At 52.7% G+C, this 25,431-nt stretch overlaps 13 protein-coding genes across 13 annotated transcripts; 3 read left to right on the top strand and 10 right to left on the bottom strand.

Moving 5' to 3' along the window:
* Positions 1 to 159: 159 nt before the first annotated feature.
* On the top strand, positions 160 to 714 carry BBBOND_0101250 (hypothetical protein; the record flags this gene model as incomplete). Its single annotated transcript, XM_012910528.1, has 2 exons — positions 160 to 233; positions 597 to 714. The coding sequence occupies 2 exons, from the start codon at positions 160 to 162 to the stop codon at positions 712 to 714; spliced, it is 192 nt and encodes a 63-aa protein (XP_012765982.1).
* Positions 715 to 1,044: 330 nt separating this feature from the next.
* Positions 1,045 to 1,806, bottom strand: BBBOND_0101240 (hypothetical protein; the record flags this gene model as incomplete). The annotated part of the gene is made up of 1 exon (XM_012910527.1): positions 1,045 to 1,806. The coding sequence occupies one exon, from the start codon at positions 1,804 to 1,806 to the stop codon at positions 1,045 to 1,047; it is 762 nt and encodes a 253-aa protein (XP_012765981.1).
* A 2,036-nt stretch (positions 1,807 to 3,842) lies between these two features.
* Positions 3,843 to 4,604, bottom strand: BBBOND_0101230 (hypothetical protein; the record flags this gene model as incomplete). The annotated part of the gene is made up of 1 exon (XM_012910526.1): positions 3,843 to 4,604. The coding sequence occupies one exon, from the start codon at positions 4,602 to 4,604 to the stop codon at positions 3,843 to 3,845; it is 762 nt and encodes a 253-aa protein (XP_012765980.1).
* Positions 4,605 to 5,621: 1,017 nt separating this feature from the next.
* On the bottom strand, positions 5,622 to 6,962 carry BBBOND_0101220 (1-deoxy-D-xylulose 5-phosphate reductoisomerase family protein, putative; the record flags this gene model as incomplete). The annotated part of the gene is made up of 4 exons (XM_012910525.1): positions 5,622 to 6,418; positions 6,459 to 6,688; positions 6,725 to 6,898; positions 6,934 to 6,962. The coding sequence occupies 4 exons, from the start codon at positions 6,960 to 6,962 to the stop codon at positions 5,622 to 5,624; spliced, it is 1,230 nt and encodes a 409-aa protein (XP_012765979.1).
* Positions 6,963 to 7,111: 149 nt separating this feature from the next.
* Positions 7,112 to 9,180, bottom strand: BBBOND_0101210 (hypothetical protein, conserved; the record flags this gene model as incomplete). Its single annotated transcript, XM_012910524.1, has 7 exons — positions 7,112 to 7,187; positions 7,224 to 7,312; positions 7,349 to 7,450; positions 7,486 to 7,588; positions 7,625 to 8,010; positions 8,046 to 9,103; positions 9,162 to 9,180. The coding sequence occupies 7 exons, from the start codon at positions 9,178 to 9,180 to the stop codon at positions 7,112 to 7,114; spliced, it is 1,833 nt and encodes a 610-aa protein (XP_012765978.1).
* Positions 9,181 to 9,740: 560 nt separating this feature from the next.
* Positions 9,741 to 10,985, bottom strand: BBBOND_0101200 (hypothetical protein, conserved; the record flags this gene model as incomplete). Its single annotated transcript, XM_012910523.1, has 1 exon — positions 9,741 to 10,985. One exon carries the CDS (start codon positions 10,983 to 10,985, stop codon positions 9,741 to 9,743), a length of 1,245 nt encoding a protein of 414 aa, XP_012765977.1.
* Positions 10,986 to 11,860: 875 nt separating this feature from the next.
* Positions 11,861 to 13,321, bottom strand: BBBOND_0101190 (hypothetical protein, conserved; the record flags this gene model as incomplete). Its single annotated transcript, XM_012910522.1, has 3 exons — positions 11,861 to 13,004; positions 13,039 to 13,252; positions 13,288 to 13,321. The coding sequence occupies 3 exons, from the start codon at positions 13,319 to 13,321 to the stop codon at positions 11,861 to 11,863; spliced, it is 1,392 nt and encodes a 463-aa protein (XP_012765976.1).
* Positions 13,322 to 13,356: 35 nt separating this feature from the next.
* On the bottom strand, positions 13,357 to 15,513 carry BBBOND_0101180 (hypothetical protein, conserved; the record flags this gene model as incomplete). The annotated part of the gene is made up of 1 exon (XM_012910521.1): positions 13,357 to 15,513. The coding sequence occupies one exon, from the start codon at positions 15,511 to 15,513 to the stop codon at positions 13,357 to 13,359; it is 2,157 nt and encodes a 718-aa protein (XP_012765975.1).
* An 811-nt stretch (positions 15,514 to 16,324) lies between these two features.
* On the top strand, positions 16,325 to 17,412 carry BBBOND_0101170 (inorganic pyrophosphatase family protein, putative; the record flags this gene model as incomplete). Its single annotated transcript, XM_012910520.1, has 2 exons — positions 16,325 to 16,526; positions 16,661 to 17,412. The coding sequence occupies 2 exons, from the start codon at positions 16,325 to 16,327 to the stop codon at positions 17,410 to 17,412; spliced, it is 954 nt and encodes a 317-aa protein (XP_012765974.1).
* A 1,093-nt stretch (positions 17,413 to 18,505) lies between these two features.
* BBBOND_0101160 (hypothetical protein) lies at positions 18,506 to 19,084 on the bottom strand (the record flags this gene model as incomplete). Its single annotated transcript, XM_012910519.1, has 3 exons — positions 18,506 to 18,763; positions 18,795 to 18,909; positions 19,026 to 19,084. The coding sequence occupies 3 exons, from the start codon at positions 19,082 to 19,084 to the stop codon at positions 18,506 to 18,508; spliced, it is 432 nt and encodes a 143-aa protein (XP_012765973.1).
* A 570-nt stretch (positions 19,085 to 19,654) lies between these two features.
* On the bottom strand, positions 19,655 to 20,066 carry BBBOND_0101150 (hypothetical protein; the record flags this gene model as incomplete). The annotated part of the gene is made up of 2 exons (XM_012910518.1): positions 19,655 to 19,942; positions 19,998 to 20,066. The coding sequence occupies 2 exons, from the start codon at positions 20,064 to 20,066 to the stop codon at positions 19,655 to 19,657; spliced, it is 357 nt and encodes a 118-aa protein (XP_012765972.1).
* Positions 20,067 to 21,028: 962 nt separating this feature from the next.
* BBBOND_0101140 (hypothetical protein, conserved) lies at positions 21,029 to 23,388 on the bottom strand (the record flags this gene model as incomplete). The annotated part of the gene is made up of 4 exons (XM_012910517.1): positions 21,029 to 21,199; positions 21,256 to 21,417; positions 21,453 to 21,521; positions 21,556 to 23,388. The coding sequence occupies 4 exons, from the start codon at positions 23,386 to 23,388 to the stop codon at positions 21,029 to 21,031; spliced, it is 2,235 nt and encodes a 744-aa protein (XP_012765971.1).
* A 350-nt stretch (positions 23,389 to 23,738) lies between these two features.
* Positions 23,739 to 25,431, top strand: BBBOND_0101130 (myristoyl-CoA:protein N-myristoyltransferase, N-terminal domain containing protein, putative; the record flags this gene model as incomplete). Its single annotated transcript, XM_012910516.1, has 10 exons — positions 23,739 to 23,772; positions 23,814 to 23,872; positions 23,911 to 24,063; positions 24,107 to 24,145; positions 24,227 to 24,586; positions 24,624 to 24,710; positions 24,754 to 25,000; positions 25,039 to 25,256; positions 25,292 to 25,357; positions 25,396 to 25,431. 10 exons carry the CDS (start codon positions 23,739 to 23,741, stop codon positions 25,429 to 25,431), a joined length of 1,299 nt encoding a protein of 432 aa, XP_012765970.1.

Raw genomic sequence — 25,431 nt, 5'->3', positions numbered from 1 at the left:
GTCTCACTTGATAATCCGAGTTACGGCCTGGTCGCCTTCTAATACACATGTGCCTCAGCACAGTATGCCATTCCGCCTTCACGCGAAAGATACAGACCAGGGCAAAGCAATGACTACATAAATGCTGCATCGCAAGCGATTCTAGACAACAAGCGCAGCATGCAGTATTTAAAGGGCGAGTCATCGGCGTGCACAAGTTTCAGGCAGAAAGGGTACATATTGAAGGTACAAATGTTAGTAGAATTTAAGTGACGGATCAACGTTTTGACTTTTACGATGGGCTGTTATTAGTGACTTACAAAGCTTGCGTCGTTTCGCTTGAACTCGGTATGAACACACCAGTCGCATAATGCGTGATTCGTGCTCTCCTTCTACTGTCTGGTGTGATTGGTACAATTGTGTTTGCTCTAAGTGGTTGGAACAGGTTGTTGTTTACAGCACTACTCGGATTAAACTGCACATAACGACACAAATCCAACTTCATAGCAAAACATGTATGCTACCAGCTGTTATCGTCGCTTGCCGCTGAATCCAGCGCACAATCATGTTCGTTAGTCTGGGTATAAAATAACGGTGTGTATATTCGTGAGATTTAGTGCCATCGAAGATGAGTTGCCAAGCGATAATATGCCCATGAGCTGTTACGTCTTGCACTTAACAGGTGCCAACCATCTCCGTAACTGGTACGCCCCAAGCTACACCAAGCGGCTGTAACTGTTTACACACCTGTTAAGCCTTTTGATCGTGAACTTACATTTTATAAACCGCTTGTCCACACAATACACGTCGGGTATAGGAAGAGGAGAGCGTGTGATGTTGCGGCAACACATTGCCGAATTGCGCATTAACGTAATCGGATAGACGCGGAGAACCGTATTTTGGTCTCATCCAACGAACACAGTTTAGAGGATAAAGATTGTACAAAAATTTGGTATAACTACAAGTTGAGGTTAAAAATGTTGTGAGGATTCATACAGCGGCCACTCGTTTATGAGCCGTACCCAGTCTGTGCTTGGCTCCTTTTACAGGTCATGCAATTCCTGTTCAGTAGAAAGCCCAGAAGCCAGCGAGGTCGTAAATTATATGCAGTACATCGGCATTCACACGTCGTAATGCTTCCAGCAAATCCGAACCACTAATGCTATTGCGGCACTGCGGTTCGTTGTAACCGACCGCTTTCATTACATCTTCCGGACTCTTAGCCCAAGAAGATATTAGCCACCTCCATGGTGCAGCAATGCCTGCACTCCTCAATGATAGTAGGCCTGCATATAACATTGGCGCAATCCCTACGAAGACCATCGCGCAGGCTTGTGGGTCTTCCGCGCACGATGCCTCCCATGTAGCTTCTGAACCGTAAGCAGACGTATACTTGTGAGGGTCTTTGACATCATCCAAGAACAGCTCTGTAGCATATACAACTTTAGCTATGTTCAGTGTGATTTTTTCAGGTAAGAGAGGCGTGTTGCGCACAACGTTCTCATAATCACTATCTTCGACATCATAAAACACGGCAAAACGTTGGTAGACCTTTTTGTTAACGGGCCCGTTGAACTTCTTCAGTAGAGTTTTTATGAACGGCAGTTTCCTAAGCCCCTCTTGCTCAAGGAACTCCTTGGAAATGCGTTTAACTTCTTCGAGAGCTGCCACCTCCATCTTGCCAACAGGTTTGTCTGCAAGAAAATCGTAAACGGCGGTACCCAAAGCCTTCAAGTTCCTTTCGGGATCATTTCCTTTCACGGCTAACAACCAATCAACGCACTCCTTCACATTGCGAGGAGCTTGAGTCAACGTAAGATATACCATTTTGCAAAGACTCGTTAGATTAGGCGACCTCTATACACTTATGAATTTATTGTCAATTCGCAGGCAAGTTTGCAGAGTGGCCGGACTCTATGAGCAGATGTGTCTTAGTGGCGAATCAGCACAACGGCGTTGTTGCCTTCCAATGCGAACGCGCCCTTTGGAAGCAGTCGAACCCGTCCATACATAAAATAAAGGAACGCCAGCAACGCGGTGATGAAATAGACGTCGTATCGCAGTCTGCTCCGCAAAAACACTGTGACATGCAGCGCGAATAACGCGAGTCTTTGTCTACGTATATTTAAGACAGGAATTCAACATATGGTGCCCATATCTGTTAGTATATTTTTGATCGTGCGTCTAAACGCGAAAGGTACCACGGGTTGCGAGTAGTTATTAACAGAGCAGATGGACTTTTGCGGTTACTGCTTTTTATCAGAACAACATCCAGATGATCAGGAATGCAAACATGTTTTTTTTACCGTCTTATGCGATTAGCATGATTTGTTTTTACTTTATGCGCTTGCAGCAGCTTGCGTTCCGGGCGGCCCTCTAATCATAACAGCTGCACATTACGACCTATATATTCCCTTTTCCAGTAGAACATTTTTGCTCTCGGGTATGATCACCATATGCTTCACAACGCATCCTAGGATCATATCCAGCACTACGGTGCCCGCTAGGACTATTCCGTATTTATGTATGTGCCCATGGCACTTGAGGTTTGGACCGACGTTGTTGTTTCTGCTTTAACATCGTCCTTTACTACGCAGAGTTTGCTTGTAATACATTGTAGCTCCAATGCAGATTGTCAGACAGATTCAGCACCACTATGCCCATTGGCTTCTAAATCATGCAAAGTCATAATAACATTATCGCTACCTTTATCTTGCAACGCAATACCAGTACTATAGAACTCCTCCTAGATGTTTGTCGTGTCGATATAGATGCGGCGCGGCTGCTTAGTATACCCTCATTTTTGCAAATTGTCGATCGCCAGTCATATGTTCAAGGTTTTCCCCAGAGTTGTCAAATACGCCTTTGTCAATAAAACAATTACTATGGAATCTTTTACATTGCAGTAAAATTAGCCCAGTAACCTCGACACCTGTTTTTGTCCCCCTAGGGATGCGCTTCCGCTACTCAGTAGCCAAATTCTTGATATCTGCAGGCTCTGCGTAAGTTTTGGTGAACGCATCATGGAAGGCAGTCTCCTCAATGTAATCCTTCCCAAATGAACCTAGAATTATGATTTCCAACGTTTTGATATGCTCTCACTTTTTGTTTTGTTGTTATATAGCAACTATCTGCATACGTCTGGATCGGTATGGCCATCAAGTTTACCGACCTAGCTCCTTGCCATGTTGATGTAGGCTGCAGTTTCAACTCTTTACCATTGTAGATCGTTAGTGGATGCTACTCCTAAAAACACTGCTATTGCCCACTCGACCTGCCGTTTAGCACCATACCACTTGTGATGGCAAGCGGGCGATACAGAGCTCAAAAACGCAAACTTCACATCGATACGCGGTAACACCATCACTGCATGTTCTGCACCAAATGTCAGCATGTAGATTCATGAAAGTTACCAGAACCAAATATTAAGCTATCAAGTCATACTAGGTCTAAGCATCAAGATGCTGTGCACCTAACGGGGCCGTGTATTTTCGCAACTGCTATGCTAACAAGCTACGCCAAGCGGGATTGATCTCCAACACACCTGATAAGCTTTCTGATCGCGCAGATTGTTTTACAAATTGCCAGTCTCCACGATGTATGTCGCGTATAGGAAGATGAAAGCGTCTGCCGTGCAAACGACCCTCCAAATTCATCCGTGAATACGATTTGGGAGACGCCAACAACTATGTTGTGTCTCATTTAGAGGCGTCCGTATACTGTAGGATGAGTATATAAATAAGTATACCTGTAATTACATTCCACGAAGTAGGTATAGTTCATGAGAATTCTTATGCTGACTAATAAGGGGCCCAGAATCAATTTGTGCCTACTCACTTTTAGACCTCACCAGTGATCCCTACTCAGTAGAAAGCCCAGAATCCGGCAAAATCATATATTATATCCAATACATCCTTATCAACACCGCTCAAAGCCTTGTTTAAATCGGAACCACCCATCTTGGATCGCCTCAGCTGCTCATTGTAACCCAGTGCTTCCAGTACACTTCCCAGGCGCTTTTCTCCCATAGAACGCTCTCCTTCCAGAATAGCACTTGTGCATGTATCTTTCAAGAAGCGCAGGCCCGTGTACAGCATTGGCGCAATGCCGACGAATACCATGGCGCACACTTCCGGATCCTTCGAGCATGAAGCATTCCACGTCGCTTCCGGAGTGTAGGCAGACGTGTACTTGTCAGAGTTTTTGACATCATCCAAAAACATCTCCGTTGCGTGCACCACTTTAGTTATGTTATCTTCAACGGTTTCCGCAGTCTCACCCCTGGATTCGATGATGTTCTCATACTCGCTTTCTGCAATATCATACACGAAGCTAAGGTATTTGTAGTATTCCTTGTGGATGGAGCCATTGAACTTTCCGAGCAACTCCTTAACGAATGGCTGGTCGTTGAGGACCTGCCGCCTTAGGAACCCCTTAGAAATGAGCTTAGCTTTTTCGAGGGCTGGCAAATCAAGCTTGCCGACGGGCTTGTCCGCGAGGAAGTTGTAAACTGCCTCACTGATAGCCTTCAAGTTCTTTGCAGGGTCATCTCCCTTCAAGGCCACCAACCAGTCAATACCCTCCTTCACGTTGCGGGGAATGGCAGTCAACGAAGTGTATACCATTTTGAAGGACTAGCTATATTTTGCAACTGTTACAGACGTACGAATTTTGCGTCAATTTACAAATAGTGTTTCAAAACACCTGTGTATGCAGTATGTAACCTGAACGCCGGCTATGTCCTGATCTCGGGGAGGGACACCACAAGTGCTGTTGCCTTCCAATGCGAACGCGCCCTTTGGAAGCAGTCGAACCCGTCCATACATAAAATAAAGGAACGCCAGCAACGCGGTGATGAAATAGACGTCGTATCGCAGTCTGCTCCGCAAAAACACCGTGACATGCAGCGCGCATACCTCGAGTCTTTGTCTACGTATATTTAAGACAGGAATTCAACATATGGTGCCCATATCTGTTACACAAATTTCAAGTGGTACCTAGAAGACTGACATATTATGATGGATTGCTGCTAGTATGTCGCAGCTCCGATGCGCTAACAGGGCCCGCTTGTTATCAACGCAGCAATAGCATGATTATGAGGATGGTAACTACTTGTAACGCCTACCGTGATTAATGCAGTAATTTTATGCTTTATGTGGTTGCAGCAGCTTGTGTTCTGGACGCTTGTCGGCGCATAACAGTTGCACATCACGACGTGTAAATTTACTTGTCTTGTAAAACATTTTTGCTCGCAGCGATGCTAAACATACGCTTATCAATACATCCAGCGATAAACTTTGTTATTGCAATTTCTAGGCGGTTGAATATGAGCGTGGCGGCATATCACAGCACACTATCCATTTAAAAAATGCAGAGCAAGGGCCTTCTCGATAATGCTTCCTATGAATAGAATCCACAGTTCATAGATGAGAGGCAAACGGATGTAGCGGAGTGCTAGATGCGCATGTATTGGCTCAAACGTGAATTAGCCTTCACCGAAAAACAAGCCGTCGTAGAATACAGAGTGCACGCTCACTCAGATAAGCATTGGGTAATGTTATTCATGTTAATTACGCCTAAATAGCTTCAAAACATGGCTTGTTGCCCACTCATGTGTGGATATTATTTCCTGCGACAGCGATTTAATTGGTTTCGACAGCACGTACCTCTATGTCCTGCCCATCCGAATTCGGCGGGTTGTAAGCCTCGACAGCGTCACGCACCAATGGATACAGCTCACTGTACGCTATAGCGTCCTGCCTCATAAGGTCGTTGGCCTGTTCATTGGCAGCATTTAGCACCGTGGGGTACAGTCCGCCCTTCTTGCCAACCTCGTAAGCCAGTTTGAGGCACGGGAATTTCTCCAGATCGGGTTCCGTGAACGTGAGGCTTTGTTTGGTTAGGTCCAGTTCGGGCAACGTGTTTTCAGTGCGGTCCGGCCAGTGGAGTGCATATGCGATTGGGAGCCTCATATCCGGCTTGTAGAGTTGCGCAATCACGGAGTTATCAACGAATTCTACCAGAGAATGCACAATACACTCCTTGTGTATCAGTACACGTATCCGTTCATAGGGTATTCCGAAAAGCTGGTTAGCTTCTATGACCTCTAGTCCTTTGTTCATCATGGTGGCTGAGTCAACTGTTATTTTTGCGCCCATGCTCCACACGGGATGCTTGAGAGCATCCGATATCCGCAAAGACTTCATTTCTGACAGACTTCTGTCCCTGAACGGGCCTCCACTGCTAGTGACTATAAGCCGCTTCACTGAATTGATGACATTCGTTGAAAGACCACATAGCGGTTTTTCATCCCTCTGCTTTATGTGGTCTGCGAAATCCCGTGCTGAAGTCATCAGACACTGGTACAGCGCGTTGTGCTCCGAGTCTATGGGTATGATTTCACATCCGTTCTCCCTAACAACGCTTCGAAGCAATGCACCTGCGTGGTTTGAGACGGTTTCCTTATGTATATAGCCCACCTGCTGATACCACCGATTCCTTGTTCGCTAGTGCCAGCTTCTTGCCGGCTTTGGCCGCAGCTATTGTGGGTTCTATACCTGCGCACCCAGAGATTCCCATGACCAAGATATCGTAGTCAGACGAGTCACATATTTCCAACATTCCTTCCTTACCGGTGGTAATGTGGCACCCATCGGCCACCTTATCCCGCAAAATCGAACCTTCAACATTTATATTGAGTCGATTAGGCCTATATGCGTATCAGTCCCATGCTCGCCCGGCCTACCTGAACTCTTCCGCCTGCTTGGCCAGGTCGTCCACGTTAGTGTTTGCCGTTAGGGAGACCACTTTGAACTTTGGCTCATTTGAAGACGCATTCATCCGTCGTATGACGTCAAGCGTTTGGGTTCCAATGCTGCCCGTGCTGCCCACCACGGCCACCTTGATGGGATCCGCCAGTCTGGATCATGCGTTATTCCAAACAACCTAAATTACTTACAGACGAGAAGCACGCAGACATCCATCGCCCCTCGGAATAACCCCTATCGACAATTGCGCGCCTACTTATCCAACTTACGGAATGCAAAACTCGGTGTTACTCCTAGCAACAATGCGGTGGCACAAAATGTCAGTAGTGCTATTTTTCGGAGCGCCCGAGAAATGTAGCTACGTTTCATAGGCAATCCAGTGCATGGATTTGCTCTAGTCGATCCTGGGGATCCCCCAATTTTTGCGATTTTCCAGACCATCTGCATGTTGGCGGTAAGGCGGATTCAGATACCCACCTGAGCAACTTTATCACGTCCCCGGTTGAGTTGGTAGCTTTGGCTACGCAATGCCATTCCAGTCCACTAAAATGCTCAAACGCAGTGCCCTGATGAGACATGCATCACCCGAATGTCTGCCCTACTTTAGCTATTGCGAATACACCTCTCCAATCTGAGCGCGACCCGATAATGTGCCCAAAAGCCTTGTATTCTCTGATCGTATCATACACGCGTTCCTTGTATGCCTGCAAAACGTGTACAGAGGTCTACTGGTACTCACCCTATTTCTGACAGATGGTATTTTCGCTATCACAAGTGGCCTGTACATCAGCGGCGCCACGACCCCGAGTGGCGCATGGTGCAGTGATAGTTGAATCGGCAACCTGAACCTTTTTCCAGAACAGATACGGCTTTCATACCTATTGCGGTAGTTTCTGTATAGAGTGGGCTGATCCGTTATAGCGCTGCCTTCAGAATCTCCTGCTGAAAAGTTTGTGCACGTCCTGTTTCGCATACCATCCAGAAGGTCCTCGTAGAATGCGTGAAGTTTGTTGAGTTTTTCGGCAGTTTGGCTCAACTTCAGCAGGGATGTATCTGATGCAATTATGTGGACGCCTCTGGCCTCACGTTTCTTTCCTCCCAAATATTCAACAATTGTATCATCGTACACATCCGCTGCATTTCCGGCTGAAAGAAGACGAAATAGTGCTCTTGGCGTATTGTGCTGCGTGAAGTTCGGTAGTTGCAGGATCAGTCCGACAATTTCGCTAGTTACGAGCCCGTTGGAGCAGAACGGGTTCCAGATCTACGCCGTGTTACTAATCCGAGGAGTTACCTCACCTGCAGGGGCCTGCTGCTGAGTGCCTTGAATACGCTACCAGTTTGAAGGAAGCCCGCGACAAGCGCGTCTGCAGTGTCGTATTTATCACCCTGCAAGATATGCTGCTGTTGGATGTAATCTTCCCGTCTTATGGCCTTGATGTGATCGGCGTCTCGGCCGTCTTGCTGAGGACACTCGACGGGTGCGACCCTAAAGCCCTTTCCCTCCGATATGCTACTAGCTTCTAGACGTGCTTGCAGCCGCGTTTTTGACAATGACCAGAACGGCACGGCGGATTCCCCCACCAAGCGTGAAAGCTGCTGTGTAGCGTTGGCGAAGTTGTATTCTCTTGGGGACAGCCTGCTTGAGCACTGAACTGCAACGTAGCACGTATTTCTGTTCAGCGTTACGGAGACACAAATTTCGCCGAATTTCTTCGCAGACCTGACTTTTAACACGGGATTACAAGCGAAGTGGGATTGAATGCCTTGCCGCACCGCCTCTTCAATGACATGCTTCGACCAGACGGTGGAATGTCTGCTGATCACCCGAATGCAAATCGATTCGACATTCACGTTAGGCAAATATTCTCCCCAAGGCAGTGCAGATGCCCGCTGTACGAGCTGTTCGCTGTTATGACACCTGAACGGGCTACCGACGCGCAGCCACACGCTTTCAGCAGCTCGTAGCCCGAGTACGCACTTTATTAGCCACTCCCTGTTGCACTTAACCTCGACACCACCAGATTGCAACCTCAAAGTGCACGTTTCAGTTAATTTCGTGCCGCAGTGAGGCGGAGCAACGGCCTTCGGTCTTACGGTTGTAGGCTCCTCTGCTACGTTTTGGATGTAGAGCCATTTATTTTCGTCCGACGATCTGATCCTACTTCCTGCTAGGTCCACAGGGGCGTTTATTATCCGCCCTTCACCTTCATTTATTGATGGATCGACGTCTGGCACAATGTCTTGTCGCTTAAAGTGTATGCGTTCGATAACGTTGAGGTGCGAATTCCTCTTGATTTCGTTCAGCAGGCCACCTTCCAGTCCCCGTCGCACAGATATAAACAGCGTCACGGCCTCTGCATCATCAATGGGTGTTGTCGACGTTTTGTTGAATGTGTCGGTGGTTCCACTCACCTTTGAGTTTGAGCGGCATACGGGCGCAGCTTCACTAGCTCTTCATGCCGCAATTGATTAATACGTGCCCTATAGTCATATGAGAAATGCTTTTCTGAATCTCTCGGTAAGAATGTGGCCTCCGGATGTGTGGAAGCCGCCTTCCGTAGTGTGCGTGGAAGGTCACGTTGCCGTGAATTTAATTACAAGGTGCATAGAACGCGTTCTCCAATTACACATCCAATTGCCACATATAAATGAACACCCACGTCATAAAACAAAAAACTTCGTGGAGGCGATGATATGGCATATTTTTTTGGTACAGTTGCGACGTGGATTCCGTGACTCATTCCTGCCTTCCATCCGTTATAACTTACTAAATTCCACTGTACGTGTCATATGAGTATATGAAGTGAAATTGTACATCTGTAATTGCAGCCATTTGGTCACACATTAAAGTTAGACGTGCGGCTATCACCGTGTACTGCATAAAATGTTGCACATATCTCATTTATCTTGAGTATACCAAAAATGCGTCTGGTGTTGTTACGTTCTGCTATATGACATGGAGGATGACGTGCAACCTGCTTAGGCACGCACTCAATCTCTTTTAGACAAGGAGTTCCTCTTTTTGGCGGTGCTCTTACTCTTGCGTTTCGAAGCCTTCGACACTTCATCGTCGTAACTGCCGGTAGTATCCATGTACAAAAGCAGTCCTACGTTCTTGATTCCTGGGCAGAATCCTTCGCCGGCATCCGTGCGTAGGTATACGGCCAGCGCCTCATGTAGTTTGCCTGCCTCTTTCTCCGCTACAACGTCCTTAAGCGCCACTATGACGTCTCTTTCAGTCCATCGGATTGACGATACCTCATGCCCGCTCTGTGCGATAAAATCTCTAATGCGCATCTGTATTTCGGGGATCCAGCGGGTATCCAACGGCTTCATGCCGACGGTTTCGCTGAGCGCTATGAGTATATCCCCGATTCGGCGGAACCTGTCGAAATATTCTCTGCATTGCGCTTCTGTGAGTCCTCCTGTATCTCCGGCCAACAACTCTTTTAGAATTTGCTCGTGGCTCTCTGGGTCCTCCAGTGTGCTCTGGATGAGCGTAAGAACAAGCTCCAGCTCACTTTCCGTGAGCGCCGCATAATTAACTTCATATATACCGGTGGGATGCTCCTCATCAGAGTCGAACGCATCGTCATCCACCCCTCTGGCTCCATCCGTCCCATGCCTTTGGTCCTGCGTCTCCTTGCGGTACTGCTCCTCATCAATGTAGTCCACCGGCGCAACGTAACCAACTACCTCTTCTGCTGTTTGTTCCACCCCTACATTCTCCGCACGTTTTGGCTCGTTTGATCCGGCGGTGTTGTTAGCAACATCTGACCGACCGGCCGAAGTGCCCCCTGCAGTCTCTAACCCTTCCTGCAACATGTCTGGAACACTTTCTTCAGCACTGTTGGTTTTCCCCGTTGAATCATCACCAATGGTGTCACCGTTCGACTTTATGGCGTCCGTACCGCGCATGAAGTTGTTTATTACGCCGTCCTTCTGCGTGTCGTCGAGGAGGCTGAGTCGTTCAACGGCCTCATTGATCGGTACTTGTTCGTTCCACATTCGTTTCGTGAACTCCTGTAGCTCCGGAGTCTCTGCGGTGTGCAGTATCCCCGGAGGCGTGTCAATATCTCCGCCGACAATAAGGTCATCGTCGGTGTTCTGATTGCGTCGCCTAGCATTTGCTCCTGACTCCCAGCGTTGGTCACTCCATACTATACGATACTTCGAGCACTGCGCTCTTTTATCTATGCTCTTGGGAGCGTAATCAGCTGACGTAGGTGCGTTCATGGTGAGGAATGCCTGTGCTGAGAACTGCGACCTGCCAGGCTGCATAGAAGGCTTTGAAGCACGCCATCCTTCCCCAGCCCATCTCCGCACAAGTCGAGCCACGTCTCGTGTGGTTGGTGTTGCGAGGCTCTGCGCTGCATCTAGGGAGATGTGCCGCCTCCCGACGGTGGCGCCTTCCACAAGGCGCACTGGTCGCGCAAATGGCCAGGACGCGCACAACAGGGACAGGAAGAGTAGCCTAAGCACCTTCCATCGATAACGCGCGGTCGTTAACATGCCTTCTGCGCGCTCCAACTGCCCTGTGGAGCTGGAAGTCGCGGTGGCAACTACACTCACGTATGGCTTCGTCCTTCTGTGCCTTAAGGCGTACACATCCCTTTCTTCTGTTGGTTACTGTAATGCAAATTCGCAGAATACTGGCGAACGTATGAAAAAACGATGGAGAAGACACGAAAGTAATGATTCTATCACGGCAACCGCATCCGCCACGCAACAGCACACACATATGTAAGGTGGCCGTCTTCCACTCCATGTAAACACAACACCGATTGACACGACCTCATTACGCACTGCTAAACTGTTATATGATGATTGAAGCCACGTCGGCACTGTTTGGCGAGGCTTTGCGCCGCCATATTCCAGCAAGCACAGCGGACGGCCCTCAAAAACATTCGCCTACGCGGCCAGCGCCTGAAATTGCCAACAATAACGTGATTACTGTGGCCCACCACCTCTTAAAAAGGCGTCATTTGATCTTGCTGTACATAATACAACTTAAAAGGCGTCATTTGATGCTGCTGGACAGCACGCCAAGCGTACGCCCTCACAGCTACATATACACAAGTGATTTGTGCAAATATAGCACGGGGTGCACGTCATTCTTCCTGTATAACCTTTTCCACGTTGTCCATGATTTCGTCCATGCGTTGCGCGTAGGAATCCGCGGCGTCAGTCACCTTCTTCCAGCTGGCCTGAGCGGCGCTAAAAACTGCAGTGACCCTCTCCTCACGTTCCGCAAGGTCATGCTTCAACGATTCCACCTTCTTCTTTTCCTGCGATATTGCCTGTTGCATCTCCACAACTTCGTTATGCGTGTCCTCGGAGAACTTGCGCGCGGCCTTGAGCTCATTGTCTGCCGCCTCCTGCAATAGCCGTCTCTTCTCCTCGTTGAGCTGCTGCTTTGCAGTGAGCTCAGCTCGGGCACTGTCGCGCTGCTCCTTTTGACGACTGATTTGCTGCTGCAGAGTTTCGTTCCTGGCCTTCAACGTTCTGGACGCGCTCAGGTTTTCGGCCAGCGGCTTCAAGACCTCGTCCAGGTGCCGCGCCATTTTAGCTTTCACACCCTCGACGTAATGGCTGCAATCCTCAAGGAGTCTGAATCGTCGTTTGGCCTCATCGAATTCTTCGGTGAGGTTCTTTAAGGTGGCATTCTGTACGACCTCTTGCGCTTCCAGTTCGTCCTTCTGGGCGTGCAGGGAGTCCGGCTCCGACACTATCTGCTCACAGAGCATCTCATTACGATGCCTCGCTTTAGTTTTCTTCAGCTGCACGTCGTTGATTGTTTGCTTGACGCGGTTGATATCCGCATCGAGCTTCGCCTTTTCCTCCTTGTGCTCGTTGAAAACGCTCTTCGCCTGCAGCAGCAGCCCCTCCAAATGCTCCCTGTCACCGGCACTCCTCACTATATCGTCTGCATTTTCGTCCTTGAGGCGCTTGAAGTTCTGTAGCTCCTGCTGCACCTTGCCGATGTTGTCCTCCAGCTGCTCCTCCTGCTCCGCGCAAAAGTTCAGCCGCGCGATGGCATCCTCGAACAGGCTCTTCAAGGCCTCTCTGAATCTCAGGTAGACCACGAACGCCGATATGAATCGGTGGAATGACTCCGGAGTGGGATTGAACAGTTCGTACCGTTCGATGTCCGGCAGTCCCAGCGTCTCGTGCAGTTTCTGGCAGTAGCGCCAGAAGCGCAGGTTCCCAACTCCGCGTTTGAGGAAGTCCAAGTTATCGCTGGTGATCTCAAGGCTGCGAACGTTGACGACAGTCTTCGGGGACTCACCCCTCTACGCCGGAGCTGTAGACATGGATTTGCGAGTAGACATCCTCCGGGCGTATGTCGGTGCGCGTTTTCCCGAATATGACCTGTATTGCGAGCCCGTAGAGGCCCAGAGCCTCCTCCGTGGTAGGATTCTTGAGGGTCTGCTCGCGCACATCGACCCCGAGCACCTTGAGGTCCTCGAGGATCTCGTCGAAGCGAACCTTCCTAAAGAGTTCTGCGCGGCATTGTGCTGCTAAAAAAGGTGTGTACCGTCTATGACTCTCGTCTCATCTGTTAGGTCCATAAGTTTTATATAATGTGCCGCTAGGTAGAGCAGCGCTACAGGATGAGGCACGCCTGTGTGATGTACATTTCATGCACCAGCGTCGCCACGTTGAGTATGAGCTCCTCCGGTATGAGCTTGAAGCGCTTGCCGCATGGCGACACCACTACATTTTGGTCTCTGACCTTGAATCCGAAGGTCTGCTTGGGCAGTTTTTCCCGCCGGCGCTGTCTCACTTCGAGTCGGTACAGTTGTTCGGCCATGTTCATCGCGATGGAACCCACGTCCGCTCTCACAAAGGCCTGGCTGTCGTCCACATGCGGCGGCCTTACCTTGCAGAGAACAGAGTTGGAGTAAATGTTGGTCGGCGTGAGCCCAGCCACTGTGCTGGCTCTGAACACGCTGCGTAGCTTAGAGGCGGCCGAATTCCTTCTATTAGATCTCAGGGCGGGATCGGCGTGCTTGCGGTCGAAGTGAGCTCTCTGCAGCAGCCGCCACCCGTAGTCCGGAATCGGTATGAATTGATAGACGCTCGGCTCGCCTCCGTGCTTGACGCCGCTTTCTCCGGCGCTGGCCGGCGCGTCTGCCTTCTCAGGCATGCTCCACCTGTAGGAACGCTTGCTATCACGCATGCGTTCTGCGTAAGGCTCGCTTCCCAAGACGGAGCTCATGGACGAGCTCACAAATAGCCCAAGGAAGCTGCTTTCTAGGTACATAGGAGCTTGCATGGACTTTCCTGGCGCGTCTGCGCCTCGGTCTACACTCGTGGGCGTCGCTAGCACCTCTGACATGCCTTCGTACTGCTGCATGACCATGTCTTTGATGAACGGCGGGAACTCCGCTGCGTCGATCATGCCATCCCCTATCCCGAGTATAAGCGCGCGGCAGGCCACATTAATGGCAAGTTCTGAGAGTCCTATCATGTGTGTTACCCTCTTCGCCTCCCTGTAGTACATGTACGACCGCTGCGCGCAGGTTTCGTCCACCGGGGATGCCACCTTGGGCAACTGTTCGGCGCTCTTCGAATCCTCCGCGGTGTATTCGTCCACCAACCGCCTCCACCCGTAGTCCGGGCTAACATCCATGTAATTTTGGCAGTAGCCTTGGAACTTGAGTATGAACAGGTTGGCGCTTCCCTTGTTCACCACCGTGACCAGGGTGGTGTCGTTGATGGCCGCATCGTCGTATCTGGCGCTGCGGCATAGACGCGGGAAGATCCGTGTTAAGGTCGGGAATTTTTTCCGAAGCGGTTCGATTCGCCTGGCGACCGTGGCCTCCCGCGCGCTGTGCGACTTGGCGTTGCCCCTCTGCTTCTCAAGGCGTATTTCGTTACCGTTCTTGTCGACGGTCATGAGCTGCTTGAAGTCATACGCCTTGCCGGAGTTGAGCGTGAGTTTGAACGTCGTGTACACGTCGAGGCAGAACTTGCTACACAACGAATCTTTGTCCTTTGTAATGACGTAGCAAGACGGCATGGGCCCACACATATCTTGGACGACGGTTTGCCTGCTCTGGTGTGACACCATCGAGCTTTTACGGCTTGCTTCCACTTCATTTTGCTTGCTGGGGGGTTGATTAATGACAATGACTGGTTCGCTGACTCTTGCTGGCATCTGCTTCGAGTCCTTTTTACGCAAGGGCAGCCACGTTCTCTTTGACTTCGGGTTGGAGGCTGCGCGCTCTCTAAACAACGCGTCTTCCTGGACACCATACAATGCCTCGTTTCCAAGCTGAGATGCCGCGTGCTTCGTTGGAAACTCCATGCTCTGGTGCTGCAGCTTTCTGCGCTGCATCGGTGACAACTCCGCCGAGAACCCCATGTCTCTCGGTATGGACGTCAAACTTCCGCGCAACTTCGACCCCATCTGCCTGAACTTGCCACGCGTCAGGTTGCAGAATCCTAGGAACGAGGTGGCGGTGCTGTTGAAGGAGTACCCTCGTGACTCGGTGGAGCGTTGGGGAAGCTCCCCCGACATGGGCTCCTCCTGTGATCCCATGTTCCATTCTTTTGACGACGAGTCGTCCGTGTTGACTTCCGTGCCGTATGTGTCATCCGTCTGCCGGCGCTCGCTGGCGCATTCGCTCCCACTGCGCCTCGGCTCTACTCCCGCGCACTCCTGCGGAGAGCCCATCTCCAGGTTCTCATCCTCAGGGATCGACTTGGTGATGTAGAGCGCGTCCGGCGGCAGTGTGATTTGCCGCACGTTCGACATTTTGCGATATTGCTCAGCCCAGAAGACCAGGACCTGTAATGAAGGCCAATGCAATGACTTGAATCCTGTGCTCTCCTTCCACTTTCTACCACATACCAGTCACCAGGTACGTGCAACAGCGTGAGCCTACTGCCGCGGTAGTCCACATTGCCTCCTTGTGTCCACCCACGTGATGGCCACCGACAGGTCCGCCGTTTCCTCACGGCACACTCTGAACTCCGCTGCAAGTACCCTAGATTGAGTATGTCAACGCTTAGTTGTAAACTGCCAGAGCATCTGCGAATAGCGGGCCTCGTAAAGGGGCTTCAGCAGGTCCCGCGTACTCTTCGATCCCGGCGGCAGCTAGAATCGACACCGTTAAACTACGTATTCTACATATAAGCTGTTCTCTAGGTTCTAAGTGTGTACGACGTGACGTATCACGTCCCGGGTTGTCTGCGGCACCCCTGGGTGTGGCTGCGTGGCTGGGCGACGTATAGACCTAACACATTTAATGTGCCAGGAAAACAAGTAAATTTGCCCAAACACGCGCAGTTTATCGTCGGATAAACTGAGTGTGCCTCACAGATGTTCCTGGCGGATACATGAGGCAACTTCCTCCGTTCTCCGCGCGACAGGGGACCTTCCGTCACTCCACATAAAACCCAGATCAACTGCGTACCGAAGTATACGTGTTATATATTTGCAGCTATATATTTGGCCACGAAAAGGGTCTGTGAGATATGCGGCGTGGCTTCGGCTGCGCCACGGCGTTCTCGTGTTAAGCTTACTCGGCCTTTCGATCCCGTGGCCGTGCTCCGACGGCCCGCACATGGAAAACTCACTCCCAGCGCTGTGCGCTCCCGACCTTCCACGTATGATGCCTCGGTTTACCTGCAGCGTGCTGAAGAAGCCGCTTCTCGGTTACGCGATTCCCCATATGTTGACGTCCTGTACTCTGCGGTGGCACATATCGCGCTTCGCACATACATATAAATCGCTACAAGCCTGTCAATCTGATTTCTTCATCAACGGTGAGTTTTTCGCGTAAGGGTGGTTCATCTGTGTTTGTGGGTCTCCTCGCTCCCGTACGGTCCCGCATTTCGTAACCCATGAGTGGTGTGTAAAGTGCAATCTTTGCATCTTCCGCGCCTCATTGCGCCCGCAGGTTACACCATGAAGCCAACTTTGAGCGACTCCGGTGCCCGCGGCACCCTCGAGTACCGCGGATTCTTCCGCGACGAGAGCGGCCAGACTGTATCGCCGTGGCACTCGATTCCCTACAAGTGCCCCTCCAGCGGCTTGTACAACATGGTGGTCGAAATTCCGAGGCATACGACCGCCAAGATGGAGATCGCTACGAAGTTGGAGAACAACCCTATCAAGCAAGACGTGCTGAAGTGCGGCAGCTTGCGTTTCCTGGACTGCCCGTACTACTGGAACTACGGCGCCATCCCGCAGACGTGGGAAGCGCCCATCCAATACGGCGCTGACGACCCGCACATGAAAGGACTCTCTCTCGTCGGCGACAACGACCCCGTTGATGCCATCGACGTCAGCCAGACAACGATGCCGTTCGGCTCGGTCGTGCAGGTCAAGGTCGTCGGCGCGCTTGCCCTCGTGGACGAGGGCGAAATCGACTGGAAGATGTTCGTCGTTCGCAGTGACGACCCTCACTTCGACGACATCAAGGACTTTGAGGACATCGACCGGTTCTACCCGGGCACTACCACCGGCGTCATGGAGTTCTTCAGGTGGTACAAGACCCCCAAGGGCAAGCCGATCAACCAGTTCTTGGCCGGCAAGACCTTTGTTGGCCGCGACGAGGCCGTGAAGGTCCTCGAGGAGATGCACGACTCGTACCAGAAGCTCCTTAGCGGCGAGCTCAGCGCCGGTGGTCTCTGGGTACCTAAGGCGTAGAAGCTGCAAAACTGTGTTTTGAATTCTGTACCTTGCTCGGTAGTGTGCAACGTGCCGTTCGCCGCGGCGACCTTCTAGTGTGTACCGCTCAGTCGTGGATGCGGCCGCGTCGCCGACAGATTCCCTACTAACTGTAATATGGCATGCCACGCGTAGTCCATGGAGCTCTGCTTCCAGGTACGGGCCCTGGCGGAGCATCTCTCCCAGCTGGATTCCGAGGAGTTGAGTGCCGCGGAGCTTAACGGTAAGCGTTCGACGCGTTTGCGCTTGTCCGCGGCCCTAACATGCCGTTCGATATGCTCCGTGCCATGTGTTTGTGACTGCGCGTTGACAGCCTTGAGGTGTGTTCAGGTCTAGATGCAGGGGATGTGCAAAGGCGGCTTTCCAGGCACCTAGTCGACCAGTTTTGGTGCTCAGTATTGCGGCGCTCGCCGCACGGCGGGGGGACGCACTCATGGCGCCAAAAGAACAGCCGCTACAGTGCTTCCTCGATCCTGGAGGACCTGGAGCTGAGCGCGCGGAAAAGGGTCACTCGAGAAGTGCCGCATGTTGGCTCAGCCTTTGACGTACCCGGGGCGGGGCACTCAGGCCCTGATTCCCAGCCACAAAGTGGCGACAGCTATACAAAATATCGATGCAACAATGTCTACGTCGATGTTGCGTTGCATTTACACCGTCAGGCGCTCCGCAGTAAGGGCCTCCACCTGGAGCGCCTGGCGCTGGACGCGTTGCTGCAGCTGTTGGAATCCGTATCGCATGTGGAATCCTGGCCCGATGACAGGCTGCGACTCGCGCAAGACCCGTCGCGTTGGACCCGATTAACATGCCGGTCGGAGGTCCTTGAAATGTTCTGCCACCTTTCGTCGGAGCCTGAACCGTGCATGGAGGCGCTCGAGCTGGGAAGGCACGTCCTGTTCCGCAAGGGCGTACGTGAAGTGCGCCAATTAGACACTAAACTCATGCTCGGAAGCCTGAACAGCCGCGGTTTTGGCGTTGACGACGCTTTCAAGTGGACCTCGAGTTACCCGGCTCCGACCGTTCGCAAATCAGCGAAGCCAACCCTTTCCGATAGGTGGACGTCGGAAGCCTTCGACTACGCGCTAAACAAGCTGCCAAATATCGATGCCCCCACCGGATCGTCCGCGTCGGTTGCAAAAGGCTTGGACAAGCTGACTATCAACCCCACGGTAGGACCTGATAAAGGCAAGATGCCCATAAATTCTGCCTGGTTGCCCGCTGCAACTTCCACAGATTCGGAATCGATGAAAGACTTCAATTTGGCAATTAGGCCATCAGCGTTACCAGCGAAGGAAGCGTATGTCGATAAGTTGAATGCCAAGGTAACCAGTAACTGGGTGCCAAGTTCCGTGCAACGCACCTACGTTTTCCCCTCTGACAAAGAAGCATTCGTTCCTGGTCACCATAGTTGTGAACAGAATAAACCGGATAAGTCGTCCAGGGCTAGCGACCACAGGGGCAGGCTGTTTGAGGATGGACCTGATGGCCTACAAGCTGCGTTGACGCGGGTCAACGTGTTTTGCCGTGTAGACCCAAACTCACGGACGAGGTTGCGCACTTACGCTCCGTGGCAGACATTACAGTCGTTTGACTACCTTGCTTCGAGAAGGAAATCCGGCAAATTCAGCGGCTTATCAACAAGCAACGAATCCATTGCGGAGGCCATGGTCGGATTCACGGTGCGTCGCTTGAACGGAGCCGTTCACAAAGGGCCAGCAAAACACGACCTCGAGTGCGATTGGCTGGGTGCCGTAGTTGCCTGCTTACAAGGGTTTGAGTCGGATTTTTTTGCATGCGAGACGAGGTGCGCTTATGATGCCGACGCCTCGTCAGTTCCAACCTCGCTCCACAAGTGGGTTGCTGATGTCGTTCGTAATGGCCAGCTGTCGCCCAAATCGCTATGCGAGGGGATCGTAGGGGGCTACCTGGGGCAGCTTAAAGAAAACAGTTGCCGCGAGATACTGGAGCTGACACCGGATCGCCTTTTCGTCAAATTCCCCCTCGGAGTAGCGCCATGGCAGGGAAGTGGATTGGCTGCATTGATGCGTCTCGAGTGCACTCCATTTTTGAAACGCTTACCGGGATACGCAAGCCTAGAATTCGTGTTCTCGGAGCTGGCTGAGGCGGGCAGCATCGTCCGCAGCCTGAAGTACTTCATTGCGCTCATCAGGTGCCTGGAAAACGTCGCTTCTGAGAGAGCGGCTGTTGGAACTGCGATATCGGTCTACGCGTCGGCCTTAGACTCTTTTGTGTGCGAGTTTGAGGGCGCAGTGTCGCGTTTCGTCGAAACTGACATCAGCGGCCGGTTGTGCGAAACCGTCAGCGTGTACAGTTTGTACTTCGGTCGTCTGCAACCGTGGCTGCGGGTGTTACGCTGGTTGGCCGATGCCACTTTCAAGTCGGGCGAACCCGACGCAGATAGCAGCCACTTCGTCCTTCCGCGCGGTGCGTGGCTGCTGGAACATTTGGTGTCCAAGTACTTGGGCAGTTTCGGCGATACGGAAAGCAGCCACTCCGTATCTCACCGCTCAGCCTACAGCTGCGTAATCACAGCGTTGAAGCCGTACCTGGGATTCATGCGCCGCTGGGTAACAGGGTGGCGCGGCGAGGATGAACCTTCCGACGAATTCCAGCATGACGGGCGCCTGCGCGTGGTATCGCCGCTACTAGCGATGGAAGGCGTCATCCAATCTTCCCGCGAACTATGCGTTTTCTTAGAACGTCACTACCACGCCCACTTGCCTGCAGCTGACTCCGTTTTCGCTGGCTATCTAATCGGCGACGTCCCAGGTGATATAATTATGACATCCAGCGTTGAATACCCCGGTAAAACGGTTTCCTTCTCCGACCTCGTCAGGGACCTTAACCACGACCTCGTGGCGAACCATCATTGGCTAGATCGGGCAACGCTGAACCTGCTGAAGTCTAACTATCGCATTTTTGACATTCTGAAGGACATCGACAGTTTAGTGTTCCTTTCAAGATTAGACCTTATGGATGGCGTTTTTGAAGACTGGTCTTGTGGAAAGGTTTCCGACTCGTACGCCAGCTTATTCAAGTCACCGCTGCATGTTAGGGTGTCTGTCGAAAGCGCTGCTGAGTTCAGGAGGGCGGGCGCCAGCCTCGAGTTCTCGGCAGGACTGTTCGACGGCTACATTTTCACTGAGGTAGGTGGCCTGCGACTGCGTTACACGGCATTCAGGATGTTGTGCAGTCCTACAACTGCATCTTCCGCCAGCTGTGCACGGTCCACCTGGGTTATACCAACGTGCTGCGTGTCATTCGGTGGCTGTGCCTCAACTTCAGGGGGAGTTGCAACATAGGCAGTCGCAGATGCGCTCCCATGTTGCGTCTGCTATGCGTATTAACACGAGATATGCACGTCGTGATGTCGAGCCTGGAGTGGTATCTGCGCTACGCCGCTCTGGCGCCTTGTTACGCGGAGTTCATGCGCAATGCAGGTGGCATCACCGGCTTCACCGAGTTCGTGTCGAGCCACAGGACCTTTGCGCGGCGGGCACGTAGCGCCTGCCTTATGTCGCCGGACAGCGTGCGATACAGCGCCCTAATCAGGGCCCTTTGCTACTGCTGCGGTATACTACGCGAGAGCGTGCTCGGTTTGGGTTTCGACGTGCTGCAGACCGTGGAACAGGCGGATGCCCTGCTGGCGTTGGAGTCGCCTTGCCGCGAACTCGCTGCGAAGTTCGACCGGCTCAAGTGTGAATTCTACTGTCTGGTGAACGCGTCGCACGACCCCGCTCTGTTTCAGCTGGGGACGATACTGGCAGCCACCACAAATTACGCATGTTAACTCTAAATATTGACGAATGGCGTTCCCCAATCCCCCAACACTTTGTCCCGTTTCTTTAGTGCGATGATGATGGCCGGATCCCTGGCGATGCTGTGGTAGTCGTCGTCGCGATCCGTTTTGAGCACCGGGTCCTCGAGCTCTGGGTGGCCTGGCGGAAGCGGCTCGTAATCCATCGCCTGCGGCAATATTGAGCGACTCACAATAGACCCACCTTTTCGCTCATTGCCCAACTGGTTGCAATGTCCGTTACCACGGGCCCCGTGATGTCGTCGTCAATGATCTGCGCTTCTGTTAAAACTTGGAATGCGACCTACGGTTTTCCCTGCGACCTTCAGCGTGAGGTGCGTTTGCCCCAACTCGAAGTTCACGTGCTCAGCACGTACTCCGGGGACCACGGGCACTGCGATATATATGAAGAATGGCGTTTCGTGCCAGGTGTAGCACCCCCCTGAGCCCCCCGACATCCGGCCGACGTCGTACCCCTTCACCTGCCCGGTGCTCTTGATGGTGTCTCCAAACCCCCTGGACCCCGAGAACTCCGCGCACTTCCTGCGCTCCTGCCACTCCAGCTTCTGGTCGAAGTGCTCGACTACCGACGCCTTCTGTTGCTCGTTCAGGCGTTGCATCACGTCATCCCAGAGCGGTGAGGTTGGGTTGTTTTCTAGTTCGTGCTCGATCTGCTTGGTCAGCTCATCCGCCTTGAGGTTGATCCTTTCCATTCTGGTGCGACGGTCCTCGTACGGTTTCGCAGTGGGGAACTTGGAAGCTTCGATGGGGCTGAGGTGCCACCACTTTTCCCCGCGCTCGTGCATCATTATGGTGTGCATCCACACTCTGACCCACTCCACCGGCGGCATGCCCTCACGATCCAGCTTATCCAGACCGAGCTCTATAGCGGGGCACACGAACTCAGCCTGTTCTCCTACTTTCATGGATGCGAGCATCCTCTGCACGGGCGGTGAGAGCTCCTTCAGCTGCGTCACGATGCCTTCACTTTCCGCATCCGCCGCCTCCACCAAAATTTCTCCCGTGAATGCGTCCGCGATTTTGAAACCGAAGGACACGTAAGTTTCCTGCCCCGGTACGCGCTGCTTGTCCGGTGGTTCGTGAGAGGGCCTCAGCAGGTGCTTGTATATGCGGCCGCAGGGAAGTACAGACCATCCATCAGCCATTTCCTTCGGCATCAGCTGTCTCAGCGGCTTGGTGCGGTACCAAACCTGCTTCTCCAACTCTTCCTCGTCGGAGTCCACCCTCTCGGCTTCGTCGTCTGACGCCTGCTGTGCCGCAGCCTCAAAATAGGGGTCCAGCGGGTCACCGACAAACTCGGTTGTCCTATTGCCTTCTAGCAACTCCTCATACGTGTTTTTGAACATTGTGATACCTCCTGAGAGCCTTTCAATATTTTCCGGTTCCGACTCACCTGTAGGGGTCGACCTGCCCTGCCTCACGTTGTCAAGATCTGGAGACGGTTCCACTCCGGCACCCGAACTTGGCGCCCCCCCGACAACTACATTTTCACCTGCTTGTGCGGCGGCACTATCAGCCTTCACCTCGCATGCCGTTTCCTCCCCGAGGTGTCCATGCCGATCCTCCGCAACAGCACCCTGCTGCTCTGCCACGCCTACGCACACTGCATGCGGCAACACAGTTGATCTCGGATCTAGTTGCCCATGTGCGATGACATCGCCCACATAATCCACATGTGCCGCGCTCAGCGGATTTTTGGGGTTTTGCATGTTGACGAAGTACGGTAGCTTGTCGGTCGGCGGTACTTCCGGCGGCTCCAGCTGCACCTTCCTGGCGTTCCGCTGCTCTCGTTTCTTGATGTTCTCCACTGAGTAGAGCTCTCCGAAATTTCGATCGAGCACCTTCTGGTCGATGCCCTTGATGTTGTTAGCCTCCATCGGCGCCATGTACCTCGCGATCTTATCCTGAATCTCTTTCTCCAACTTCTCCGCCACCTCCTTGTCAGCTGCAGCGGGTATGGGCGGCTGAGCGTCGTTCGGGGCTGCGAACAGCCTGTTGGTCTTCGGGCGTCCTAAGACGAGGGAAGGACACCGTCGAAGAACAAACCCATCCGCGCACCGGATGCCGACGAATATAACGTAGCGCCATGCCCAAACATGCGCAAGGAGGTACAGCAGCATTGTAGCCGTGTTGGTAGCCACTCGACATCTATTCTGCCTTCTGCGCCGCCGGATGCTGTTGCGTCCTCCTCTCACATCTTCCGGCGATCCGACGGCGCTCGCAGTGCCAAACTCAGCTTTACATATCCGTACGGTGGTCTGGAGTCCTCAAACGCCGATGTGCGACGCATGTCTCGGTGTGCCTGGCGGGTCTTACGCGTCTACACATAGTGTGCGGCGTCGCTGCTGGAGTGGGATTCCGCGATTTTCAATTCCGCCCGTATCTGTAGCAGCCTGAGATGCGCATTCAGGCGGCTCCAGGCATTCTCTCGACCCGGCTTATCACCTGTTCCTGGCGTCACCCATAGACGATGGAGGAGAACGGCAAACACGATTCTAGCTCAGGTACGCTCCTTGCGCCGCCGCGGTCTCACACACCACTGCAGAGTCCACAAGCAAGAATTTGGACGCGCTTGCGGGCTCTTTGGAGTCGATGCATTTGGAGGTGTGTTCGGCCTGGACCTCCCGGGTGATGGAGTGCAGGGCGAGCAAACGGTCGAGGAGGAGCCCAAATCCAGCACCAAACTGCTGGACATCTTGATGCGCGCCTTCGGCAGGAAAACTCACCAAGACAAGCACCACGCCTTCTGGAATACCCAGCCTGTATGCAAATACAGTGAGGAGGTGGATTCCGACGTAAGTGGTTGTGGTTGCGGCGTTGTTGCACAGTTCCGCGCAGCAAATCGGCGCCGTCGACTTCAACACGAAAACCGAGAACGTTCGCTGCCATCCTTACGTGCTGCCGGATGCCTTTGAGTGGGTCGACCTCGACGTCAACAAGGAGGAGCATCGGACTCAGGTTCGTGACGCGTTCGGCTTCGGCATGACCACGCAGCTCTACTACCTGCTCTACGAGAACTATGTGGAGGACGACGGCGGGATGCTGAGGTTCGATTACAAGACCGAGTTTCTGCAGTGGGCTCTCGCGTCGCCCGGGTACAAGAAGGACTGGCACGTCGCCGTGCGTGTGAAGTCCTCGAAACGCCTGGTCGGGTTCATCAGCGGCATCCCCGTGACGATAAACGTGCTCGGCACGTCGATGGAAGTTGCGGAGATAAACTTCCTCTGCGTGCACAAGCAGCTGCGGTCCAAGCGGCTCGCCCCCGTGCTGATCAGGGAAATCACCCGCCGCGTGAACCGCTGCGGCATCTGGCAGGCAGTAGGTTGCGAAGTGCGACTCTTTTAGGCGTTGACAGGTGTACACCGCCGCGGCCATGATCCCGAAGCCCATCACCACGTGCCGCTACTGGCACAGGACGCTGAACATACGCCGGCTGGTGGACGTGGGTTTACATCGCCACTCTAGCGTTAACACGTGTTGCGCAGGCTCGCTTCACGTCGATAGGCCATCGTATGACCATTTCCCGTGCGCAGCGGCTGTTCAAGTTGCCCCCCGAGACGGACGGCATCGTGATGCGCCCGATGGAGCCCCGCGACGTCGACGACGTCCTGGAGCTCCTGCAGAACTACCTGCCCGCGTACAAGATCCACCCGGTCTACACCCGCGAAGAGGTGGAGCACTGGTTTGTGCCGAGGGGCGAGGTCATTTACACGTACGTGAAGGAAAACAGTGGTGGGTTTCTGCGCGAGGTGGCGGCAACGCGCATTCAGATGGTAAAGTGACCGACATGCTGAGCTTCTACCGCCTGAACTCCAGCGTGCTGAACAACCCCAAGATCGACACCATCAAGGCGGCGTACTCGTACTACAACGTCGCCACCACCATATCGTTCAAGAAGCTGATGGAGATGGCTCTGAATTTCGCGAACGAGCACGAGTTTGACGTGTTCAACGCGCTTGATCTGATGGAGAACGACGCCATTTTCGAGGTGAGTGTCCTCATTCGCGCCCGCATGTGTTGCAGGAGCTCAAGTTCGGCCCGGGCGAGGGGAGCCTGCACTACTACCTCTACAACTGGCGCATACCTAGTGTTAGTTTGAGTGTTTCGCACGTATCATCACCGCGCAGCTGAAACCGTCTGACATAGGTCTCGTGCTGCTATAG

This window comes from Babesia bigemina (genome assembly GCF_000981445.1).
Source record: "Babesia bigemina genome assembly Bbig001, chromosome : I".
NCBI lineage: Eukaryota > Apicomplexa > Aconoidasida > Piroplasmida > Babesiidae > Babesia > Babesia bigemina.
The sequence above is the reverse complement of the archived record's forward strand: the minus strand, read 5'-3'. Positions and strand labels throughout refer to the sequence as shown.